General features: G+C 26.0%; 2 protein-coding genes across 13 annotated transcripts in view; both read left to right on the top strand.

Annotated features, from left to right (window-relative positions):
- LOC122269970 (zinc finger and BTB domain-containing protein 8A.2) overlaps positions 1 to 5978 on the top strand; it is a 30986-nt gene extending 25008 nt beyond the window's left edge. For 11 of the 12 annotated variants that reach the window (XM_087161194.1, XM_087161193.1, XM_087161197.1 and 8 more), the window contains exons 7-8: positions 1854 to 2092; positions 3139 to 5978. The gene's annotated coding sequence lies outside the window, so the exon portion shown is untranslated. The remainder of the gene's footprint in view (positions 1 to 1853; positions 2093 to 3138) is intronic. The other variant, XM_087161190.1, reaches the window with a different exon arrangement.
- LOC110282106 (zinc finger protein 131) lies at positions 3640 to 10797 on the top strand. The gene is made up of 4 exons (XM_087162183.1): positions 3640 to 3661; positions 5704 to 5868; positions 7214 to 7428; positions 10645 to 10797. Exons 1-4 carry the CDS (start codon positions 3640 to 3642, stop codon positions 10795 to 10797), a joined length of 555 nt encoding a protein of 184 aa, XP_087018309.1.
- Positions 10798 to 12104: the final 1307 nt, after the last annotated feature.

Raw genomic sequence — 12104 nt, 5'->3', positions numbered from 1 at the left:
TATATAATATTGTATAAAAATTCATTATGTGTTGATACTGTTTTGAAACATGTAATAATTTTATTTATTTACCTTCATTTTTCATTTATAAAGTGTATTAAAATTGTTCTGATATGTATATAATGAAATATTTTTTTAAGCAATAGTAGTTCTACAATTTGGAAATGTTCCTCAATATTTTGAGTTATTCAACGTTAAAAGCCATTGTAAGATTCTTATCTACTGGAAGAATGTACAATAACAGTAATGTTCCAAACATTGACCTACCATACAAAAATGACTAAACAGGTATTATATCCCAGAAACCATGCCTAATTATCCTTGAGTTCAATTGTAAAGATGTGATGGCTTCTGATAAATTTATGCATTGTAAGCATCAATGATAACTCTGTTGATAGATGTGCAAAATATAGTAGACCCTCCCCCAAATCCAAACTACAGTAATCTGAAATTCTGGATAATCCAAACTATAAATAAAATTAATAAATAATTTAACAGTAAATTAAAGAGGTGGTAGTGAAAAAACAGTTTCTACTCCTGATAAAAACGTATTGACAGTGAGAGGTTATCCGTATGACAGTGAGAAGCTAGGAGGTTTTTAGACACTGATCATGATAAATTTTTACAAAAAAATGTCTAAAAAATCTAGTTAGTTTTTCAATTGATAAAAACAACCTAAAAAACATGAGATAATTGACAAGACAGTGAAGATGCAGCTATTGCTGATAACTCTGAAAAGACCCCTTTAACTTTTTTAGAAGCATTAGACGGTGTTTGCAATTTATTATGTTATATGTCTGACTTGATATTCCTGAGATAGTTATGGATCTCTATGTTTGTATTGAAAAAAAGTCAAAGCGACAGCGCCATAAGGTATTATAAGGCAAGAAATATGTTTATAAGGTGTAACAAAATAAATTTTAGAACAATGAAAAAATTTCTATTATGTTTTATAATTGCATACATTTTGGAGTTTTATAGATGGGTATTTTAGATGGATTTATTTAGATATTTTTAGAAAATATCTATAATAAAAACATCACATGCATTATTGACAAAAAAAGGATTTTTAAGTTAATAAGTTTAATGTTAAATTTGCTTAATAAAGTGAAATTTATTCTGGTAATATTCATTGAGGTATTTGCTAAATGAAATTTTAATGTTGTACTATTTTATTTGTTTATACTATTTTTATTGAGGATACAATTGAAATAAAAGTACAGTAGAAGATCTATATAATGCAACACTCCATAAACTTTCAGGTGTAAGCAGTAATGAAATTTGTGTAACTAAGCAAAAATTATTAAGTTTTTACATAATTTGTTTAATTATTTGTTACCAGGTTACAATTTAAAAGCTAAACAAAAACAAAGTGATAAATTTGTTTATTAGCTCTAATGCTTCGGAAAATGTAATTTTTTCTTGTAAATGTTAAAGAACATATTTTTGGGCTTTTAATTATTTGTATCTAAAAATTATTTTAAAGCATTTTAAAATTCATTTGTTCCAGACTAATATTGTCACTTTTAATAGGTAAGTTAAAAGATTTGTGAAATGATCTACATAATGCAAAAATCTGTAAAATGCAAAGCCTTGCATTTCAAGGTTTGTGTTATAAAGATCTGCTGTAACATGATATCAGAAATGATAAAAGAAAATGGTTCATCTCGTTTTAGAAGTTGACCACTGAAGCAATGCTCCATAAGTGATCAACTTACACAGCTTTCATTGTAAAAATATTTTTAAGAAATTTAATTTTTACAATCCATTTTTCATTTAAATTATTTTAACTTTTTTCCTATTTTGATAGGTTTTTTTTTAATTTGAAGTAATTTTTCTAATGTATTTTGCAGGCACAGAATTGAAACCTGCAATATATTCAACTTTTACCGTTACCAAGCGCCACAAAACTGTTAACATTTGCTCAGAATGTGACTATTCAACACATGACAGTAGTAACTTTCGAAAACATGTTCGTATTCATTCTGGTAAACGTCCACATGTGTGCAACGTTTGTAATAAATCCTTTACTTTGAAACATCACCTAAAGGGGCATATGATTACTCATGGTTTAATAGAACAATATTTTTAGGTTGTTCTTCCTTGCATTTTCATTTTTCATCATAATTATTTCATATAACATCTAGCGTGTAGTATGTAAAAACATTTATTGAAATTTGAATTTAAAAAAATAAAGTGTTCTCTCTTTTATAGAATGTTTTTTTCCCTGAATTTGTAACCATTATTTAACTTTTCCATTTGTAACCATTATTAACTTTGTAACCATTTTTAACTTTCCCCCATGTAACCATTATTTAACTTTTTTTTATTTTGTAATTCATTCTTGTTGAATGTAATATTTTACTGTAACCTTATGTTTATGGCAAAAATAAGATGCGTAAGGAAACATATTATTTGTTTCGAGTTTTATTTCTCATTATTTATCAATGTATTACTTTCTGGAAACTTATTGTTCCATCACGTTATACTGAATCTGGTAAATATTAAGCTTTGATCTGCAATTTTTAATATATAAACAACTTTGCATACCTTTTAAAAACATTTTTGTAAAAAGGGATTTATAAAATTTTTTTTTGAAAAAATAAAGATCATATATTAAAATTACTTTAAATTAAAATGTATACAGATATATTTTTTTTAATGTTAAAGCTACTTCATATTGAATTTTTATTACTAATTAAAAATAAAACAGTTAAATATGGAACTATAAATTTTCTGTTTAATTTATTTAGTATTTTCTGTTAATTGTTTGATTATTAATAATTCGCATTGACAAACTAAACTCAAAAATTTATCTATAAATATTTAATAATTTTTTACCAAATATTAGCCAGGATATTTTACCTTTCTTCTATAGTAAAAAGGTCTATTTTTTAAAAAATAAAATTAAAGCAAATGATTCCTACTTGCTAATAATTTATTAATAAATTATACTGTAAAATAAATTAAGCAGCTCAGTTATTTAAAAATATTAAACATGTATCCTATGCATAAGTTAAAAGATTAAAAGTGTTTTTTTTTTCATTATGAACTCAATGAATTATTATATTTTGTGATGCTTGTGAGCTGTTTGAGGAAGAGGTTGGCTCTATATTAATTTATGCATATCAATTTTAGGTTTTGAAATGTTATCAACACATGTTCTGTTTGATCTAGGAAACAAGCGAAAACAATTCAAAGTGCATTATTGTTCCCAATGTAACTATTCATCTCGTTATTCAACACATCTAAAAGAGCACATGATGACTCACACTGGAGAACGTCCATTTGAATGTCACATTTGTGGGAAAGGATTTTCCCAAAAGCGGCAAATGATTAGACACTGTTTATTGCATAGCTTAAAGTCCTAGTTGTTAAAATTCATTGTTGTCCCCAGTGTCACTATTTTGTTAATTAATATATCTAAAGGAACATTTTATAACTTGCACTAGAGAACGTTTATCTAATATGTGCACTAAAGAACGTTCATTTAAATATCTAATATGTAGAAAATCATTTTGTGTAAGTGTCATATGATCTGGAATGGTTTGATACCTTGTTTAAATTCCTAGTCAGAATGGTTCATTGTTGTTCAAAGTGTCACTTTTTTGTTATGTAATATATCTAAAGGAATATTTGATGATTTGTGCTAAAGAACATGGTAAGTGGAAAAGGATTTACTGTAAGTGCAAATGATCAGGAACAGTTTAATTCCTGGTTTAAAGTCCTAATCACTATTGGTCATTGTTGTCCCCAGTGCCACTTTTTTCTTATATAGTACATCTAAAGAAACATTTAATGACTTGCACTGGAGGCATTAATTTAAATATCTAATATGTGGAAAAAGATTTACTGTTAGTACAAATAATAAAGAATGATTTAATTCCTGGATTAAAGTCCTAGTTACTATTGGTCATTGTTGTCCCCAGTGTCACTATTTTGTTGTTTAATATTCTAAAGGAACATATGATGATTCACATTATTTGTGAAAAAGAATTTTCTAAAAAGTTGGTAAATGATCAATCACATATGGAAAGAGTGTTTCACATTGTGTTTATTAATCTAATGAAGCTAGACTGCCATAATTTATTGTTGTCAATTTTTATTATTAGCTGTAGTTTTTTTCCCCATGTTTGAATGTTAAAAGAATGTATATACATTGAAATAAAAATATTAAAATATTTTTTTAAGATAGACATGATATTTATATTTCAATTGTTGGGGTTTTCATGCAGTTTATCATCATTTAAAACCCTGAAATATGTTCCTGAATTAAAACCAAAAAAATAAAAGAAAAATAGGTTAATTTTTGTTGATGAAAAAAGTAAGGAATTTTTTTTGTATTTTTTACAGTTTTTCTAGCTTAATTTTTAAATATGTTATTTATTCCAATCTTAAATGAACAAAAAGTGCATTTTTTTCATATATTCATAAATGTTTTACTGGGAAAATATTTCTAACAACAGTTACTGATGCCATGTAAACTCCTGAGGATAATTTTCTCGAACTGAGTTGTGTTTTTATGGTCTTGAACTGGCAGGCCATTTATGGTTTCAAATGCTGTTTGTACTTCTTACTTGATTTCTTGTTGCCACATGTAAGATAAATGCCAAATTTTCTATCTGTTTGTTTGGATAAACTATGAAAAAGGAAAGTGATTGGATATGCATAAATACTGTTAGTGTCCATCATTCCTATTTGTTACTTGCTATGTTTACACAGTGAATTCAATATATGTTCCAAATTAATTGAATAAAACTTTTAATAAATCTAAATTTTAACCTTTTTTTAAAATTTCTACGTATTTAATTTATTTTTTGATATGCAAGCATATATAATGTGATTCAATGTTAAAGGAACTATCTTCTAGGAGAGTTGAAGCCATGAGGATCTAATTTTTGAGGAGGACAGGATTAAAATACGCTTTTAAAGTTGTTTTTAAAGTTTCTTTTTTAAAAAAAATTGATAAAAGTTTCTTCTATTTGTGAAATATTTGTAGGAAGATTATTATTTTTTAATACAATATTTAGCTTGTTTTGAATTTAACTGAACACATCAAGGATTATTAGTGATTTGTTTTCTAAAATATTTGGGAGGATTAATTAAGGTTTCTAATTATTGAGGAGGACTTATACCCAACGTTCCCTCTCATGAATAACTCCATTGAGATGGAGTACACAAACGCAGGGTTGGAAACGCAATCTTAACGTAGTAGGAAGTATAGAGCCGTCACATATGTATCAGATCAAAAAATATGAATTTGTGATCCTAAATTAGCATTGAAAGACCATAAAATAATCTTACTTGATAACCATTCTTTTTAATTTCTTCAAAACTTTATAATGTCTCTAAAAAAATAAGTGCTGTTATTTGTTTTGAAGTAGTGCATTTACAGTATATTACGAAACATTCAGATTTCATGCAGGTCTCATACAACCTTGATGGGTACTCATTTTCTCTCCTAACACCTGTGTGACAGCCCCTAATTGCACCCCATATATCCTTTAGATTGCATTTCCAGCCATATATTGCTATGTGTTTCTAAATTATCGATATGTATCCCATCTTACATTGCTATGCAATTCAAGGATTTTTAGATTTATCCTAAGTTGTCTAGGTATGTCTGTTCCTCTATTCTCAAATCACCTGGTATGGAGGCAAATTTTAGCATGATCTCTTACAATTATTATATATTTTTTGCAGGGAGAAAAGCTCAGTTTTTTCAAGCAAGGGAAGACCCTCAGTTCAATGTTCTGCGTGTGCAACATGACTGTCCAGTGTGTGACTATTCTACTAGAAACAAAACTCACTTTAAAAATCATATGCGAACTCATTCTGGAGAAAGACCATATAATTGCCAAATATGTGGCAAATGTTTCGTACAGAAAGTCCACTTACGCAAGCACATGTTTATCCATTTAAAAGAAAAACCTTTTTTTGAAACTTCATTTGCAAAATTATAAAATTTTATAAATGTTTCGTATATCTCTTATTTTACACAAAGTCATCTTGGTTTTAAAGATATTTTTATGTCTAGAAAAATCTTCAATAATTAAAAGATTTTAGATTTTTTATAAGCATTTTAAATAAAATGTTGAACATTAGCAGTGTATTTTTCACTCATATATTGTTCCCTCCCTCATCAAAAATATTGTATCTCGAATTTTTTTTTAAAGCTTTCTGTTATAAAATGCACCATTTTTAATTCTTAGAATCCTTAAAAGTAAGATCCTGTCAAGAAGACTTGGATAAATTCATTTTGAGTTAATATGCATGAATTGTTTAAATGATACTTTAACATAATTTTATCCCACAATTATAATTTTTAAGAAATTTTTATTTATTTGTTATTTTTTTGAATTGTTATTGTATTAATTGCTAATATTATGATTAATTGCAAAAAATCTGGAAAAAAAAACTTTCTTTTAATGTGAAAACAAATAAATGATTCCTTCTATGAAATTAATTCCTTATTTTAATGCTTAAATAAAATATATATTTTGAAATCATTTGCTTTATTTATGCAGTATTTTTTATTTCAAAACTATGTGATTACTCTAATTAAAACAAACAAAATAATTTATCACTATTTTCGAAATATGTTGAAATTTCAGCATGACTGAAGGCAATGTTCCAAAATTCAAAACTTAAGAGTTAGCTTAAAATTTTGATTCACTGAAATATGTTTTATATTAACAGGGTGGTTAGCGTTTTTAAAAAGTGTTAAAGGTGCTTATATTTGATTTACGTTTTTTAAAAGCCCTTAAAGGGGCTTTTATTATTCGGGGTTTGTAAAAAGTGCTCAATTTTCTATCTTTTAAAAAGAGATTTTTTTCTTTCCCGTATCGATTGTTGTTTTAAATTATAAAAAAATGCATGATTTTCACAGTTTTCCCTACAATATTTATCAAAAACTAGTTATTTTATTTATTTTCAAATTGTAATGGTTTTATGTTTATAAATTAAGAATTTTAAACAATAGAATTTTTTTTATTTATTACTGCACAGATCCTAATTATGAATTTTTTTGAAAAGGGATTAAAAATATTTTATGAGTGCTTGAATAGTACTTAAAAGGTGCTTATTTTTTGTTGAAAATTCTGGTTATGCACCCTGATTAAGCTTTGCAATAAATTATGTATTGTATAGCCCGCAAAAGGTTAAAAAAATTTTTTTTTAAAAATTATCATTTGCTTATTTTTATTGTTTTTAGGTTGTGATATGGTATCGACAAATGTATGTGTTCAAGGAACCAGGCAGCTGCAAATGAAAATTCATTTTTGTACTCAATGTAACTATTCAACTTCTTATAAAAGTCACATGAGAGAGCATATGACGACTCATACTGGTGAACGTCCTTTTGAATGTAATCTTTGTGGGAAACGTTTCAGCCGAAAGCGATTTTTGATCAGGCACTGTTCAGTTCATGTCAGTTAGCAATAAGCAAAGTTATAGTGAATTATTGATTAAATGAGTAAAGATTTTTGATCAGACACTGTTCAGTTCATGTCAGTTAGCAATAAGCAAAGTTATAGTGAATTATTGATTACTTATTAAATGAGTAAAGTAATTTTAATTAATTGATAACTAATTGAATTATTAGCGATCTATTTTCTTTAAAAATTTTGTTTCTACAAATTTAAATTATTTTAAGAGATATAATAGTTACTGATAAACATACCATTAATATTACCTTATATAGCCAATTATCAATATTGTATTCCCTCAAACTTGTTATAAAATTATATGAGAGAACATAAGATTACTCATACTGATGAACGCTCTGTTGAATGTGATATTTGTGGGAACGTTTCAGCCAAAGGCGATTTTTGATCAGGCATTATTCAATTCATATATCAGTAACTAAATGAATAAAGTAATGGTGATTTATTTATTACTAATTAAATGAGTGAAGTAATTTTTTTATTAATTACTAATTATTATTATTTTTAATATTTTTGTTTCTGCAGATTTAAATTTTTTTAAGTGATTTAAAAGTTTCTAACCAGCATACCATTAATGCATCTTATATGGCCAATAAGAAAATGTCTATTTTTACTTATTTTTGTTTAATATATATATATATATATATATATATTTATGTACTCAACGTAATTATATATCTTAGAGTCATATGGGAGAGAAATTGAAGACTCCTACTACCAAATGTCTTTCTGAATGTCATATTTGTGGGAAACGTTTTCACTAAAGACAATTTTTGATCTGGCATTATTAAATTCATTTGTTTGTTCAAAAATTTTTTTATTGATAACTAAGTGAATCATTTGGGATTTATTAATTTTTTTAAATTTTGTTTCTGCTAATTTAAATTATTTTAAGTGATTGAATAGTTATTGATTAACATACCATTAATACATTTTTTTATATTTTATGGACTTGTACATTTTTGTATATTTACAATGTCTTCCAGTTAATACAACTGTAATATTAATCACTATAGTTATTACTTTTTTAATTTCTGTCACTAATCTTTATAAAAAGTTACTGGTATTTATTTGAACTCACAAAAATAAAACAAGTGTTACATTATTATTTTTTTCAATTTATCTGTTTTTTCACAAATACATTATGTACATTAGAACATATTCTGAAACTCATGGATTAAGGTGTTTACAAAATGTTTTATAAATATTTCTTCTGCTGAACTATTCTGTTTGTTTATTTTATTTAGTTTTTTTTTTTTTTTTTTTTTTGCATGTTCATGTTAAGTTCTGTGATGAACACATTGTTCTATATTGACTCAGTGTGGCTCTGAGAACTTCAGATTAATATTAAAATAATTTAGACAATGTATGATAATGTCATTTCGCCTCATGTTTATGCTTTGTAACTTATGTTGAAATTGAAGGGTTTTTTCTTGTGTATGCTTTGCTCACTAACCCCCATGAATGCTTCACAATCATTATTGTTTTTTGACAGAAAGCAAAATGTGACATTTAAGCTAAAATTATTCCATTAAAAATTTAAACAGATTACTAATGTTTTTTTTTTTTTTTTTTTTTTTAAATTTTATTTACGCGAATTTAGTAACCAATTCTATTAGGCTAAAATTAGTACCAAATGACAATGAAATTAAATGACAAAATAAAACGACAATTATTTGTTTATGATGTATAGAGACATAGCTGGATTTTTTTTTAATCGTCATTGTTTCTTAAAATACCCAAGTGAAATTTACCCTAAATAAGAATATTTTGTATCGCTCTTAATTTGATCATTGATAGAAATATTCTTAATTCTTTTAACTCTGAGATTCTTATCATAGTTTAAAATTATAATTTTATGAGGCATAAAACCTCTATAAATTTGATAAGTTGATTTGAAAAATGTGCATTTTTATTTTTTCACTTTAAAAAAATAAAATCAATATTATTTTGTTGTAATATTTGATTTTTTCTCCTTCAATTGTACTTAGTGTAAAGCTTAGTAATTCTTTTAACCAGGTGTGACGTCTCACTCATTCCTCAATGCAACTTGTATTTTTCAACTTGTTTCTCAAACTTTTTGGAATTCTCAACTTGTATTGAAATTGAGTATAAATAAGATAAAATAAATGAACCATATAAATTGAATCTTTTTAATAATTGAGGTGATCTTTTTACCTATAATTAGGTAGTTATGTAGTTTCAGTTTTCGTTAACTCATAAGAATGGTTTATTTATGTTATGTTTTTTGCCAGAATGACTTGGATCTAAAATTATTTTGTCTAATCTTGAAGTACTTAATTTCAAAATTAAATATTTCTAATAAAGCTACCAATATAAAGATGAAATAAATGGTATATTGATAATAAACTGAATCGATGAGTTCGAAAATATCTCCTCTACTTAGAATCTTCTTTGGAAATCTATTTTTTGTACTCATTGCCTTAATATTGTACTTAATTTTTAAAACTTAGTTACAGAATATCGCTACAGATTAAATTAGTTACAAAAATGACTGTAGTTGCAATACTTGATCCCTATAAAAAGTGTTCCAAATCCCAGAAAGACCAGTTATGATGTGATAGGCGAAAAGAGGTTATGTACTAAAAAAAGTCATGTATTTCATGCAATAAAGTGCCTATAGTGAACACATCAAATCCCAGCTTTCGAACCAAATTAATCATTGTTTATTTTAGTAGCTGTCTGTTGGCACTTTCTGTAACTAATGTAAAAAATTATGTATGATATGAAATTGTCACTACTTTCCTATCAATATATTTTTTTCATATTTTATCGTTAATTGTTAAATTAATATTTAAGTTGAAAGTTTATTTTTTTTGTTTGAAACCCTGTCCTTAAATATGTTTAAGTTCATAAAAAATAATAAAACCAAATAATTTTAAGAGCTATTGTGTGAATATTACAACATGAAATTGCTTTGCTGATTATGTGAATTACAACTTTATAATATATATTTATTTCAGCTATACATTTATATTGAAATTGATTGCTAATAGTTTAATTTCTAAAAAAATATTTTAATTGAGTAAAAGTGCCTTGTAAAATCTGATATACTTTAACTAGTGCATTCCATGTTTCTAAAAATATTTCTAAAAATGTTTCTAAAAATTTTTTTAATAAAAATACTAATTACAAAAAATTATTATTTGAAAAAAAAGTTCCATTATTGTTTGCTTAGCCCACTGAAGTTTTAGCAAATGTGCAAAATCGGGAGAATGTTCCTCCCCAGTCTATTATTTCCCTATCTAATAACATGGAAAAACCAATTTTGCTATGCGGAGAAGATTGCAGGTTTGAAAAAGGCTTATGTGCAGAACCGCCAGTGGGTTAAGAGAAGAAAATTACCTTTTTTCAATTATACTACTTAAATCAAATGGATCATAGCTTTGAATGTGTTCTTGAACATATTTGGCTGATTTAATGCATATTGTCTTAAAGTACTCATAGCAGATATTACTTTTTTTTGGATATCTTTTAGTAAATTGAAGATTTCTTCCCTATCCTTCTCCTCTGATGAATCTTTAGGCTTTATTTTGCTGAATAATATCGCTATTCCTCCCACTAAATCTCATGCTGCAACTGGATTATCAACAGCATCATTAAATTCCATATCACCAACTTGTATGTGCTCCATTAGGTGATTTTAGTTACTTTCTGTTCGATTGTCAGTAAGCTCAATGTTATTAAATAATGGGGAACTTTCATGGTCTTTTACAAAAACAGCCTTTTTAAATCCATTAATTATGGTAGAAAAGACACATTACCTCAAGCTTTGTTAGCCATTCTCATAGCTTGTAGGATATTTACACCAGATAGTGAGACGCCTTCATTTCTGACAACATTGAGGAAGGAGCTAAAAAAAGAAATAATTAAAATAAACAAGTAATAATAAGTAATTGCCAAATCATGGTTTTTATAACATTGACTGTGTAAGAAATTTGAAAGGAATTTTTAGTTTTTTGAATTATCGAAAAAGTCATGAAACCAATACTCGAGTTAACGAGGGTTGACTGTCTGTATTACACATCCATATACTAACTAACTTCTAAAGCTACCACTGTATACTTTATAGTTTCAATTATTCATCAATTTTTTAATTTATTAAGAATCTGTTTTATTTTTATTGCTATAGTATATTGCATTATAATCATTAAGGATATCACTTGAGTCCTGACTGTTGACTTCTTAAACTTATTCAAGTATATAGCTTTATTTTTTTTTGTTCATTGATGTCAAAATGTGCATATTAATGCGTGTAAATGTAATAAAATTGTTAAGTCAAATAAATATATTATACACTCTCTAATTCATGTGTTATAGAATTTTTTTAGCTTTTATTTTTTCACTTGATAGATATCTTTTTAGGTTACTGTTTTGCTTCTTGTTGCATTCTTCATCACTTTATATCAAAAGCAAATGTTATGTTTTTGATATTTATATTTTAAAAATTACACAAATTTTATTGTTTATTAAAATATGCTCAATTTTTCTAAACAATCTGTGTAAAACAGATATGCACAAATTTTATTATTTATGAAAATGCATTTGTTGCCATCTGACAAAAGTTTAAACACATATTCTTGATAATTTTTCATCTACTTGATGAAAATAGCCATATAAATTTTTTTTAATTGTAAT

The sequence above is a fragment of the Parasteatoda tepidariorum genome, chromosome 4 (assembly GCF_982258835.1).
Source record: "Parasteatoda tepidariorum strain Cologne lab strain chromosome 4, Ptep-v5.0, whole genome shotgun sequence".
NCBI lineage: Eukaryota > Metazoa > Arthropoda > Arachnida > Araneae > Theridiidae > Parasteatoda > Parasteatoda tepidariorum.
This window is presented reverse-complemented; position numbering and strand designations above follow the sequence as displayed.

Excerpts from the sequence above, each read along its gene's own strand:
- LOC110282106 (XM_087162183.1), top strand. The coding sequence starts at position 3,640 with ATGATTTGTGCTAAAGAACATG. Across the intron at positions 3,662-5,703 it reads GATTTGTGCTAAAGAACATG|GGAGAAAAGCTCAGTTTTTT; the intron begins GTAAGTGGAAAA and ends TATTTTTTGCAG. Across the intron at positions 7,429-10,644 it reads TCAGGCACTGTTCAGTTCAT|CCCACTGAAGTTTTAGCAAA; the intron begins GTCAGTTAGCAA and ends TTGTTTGCTTAG.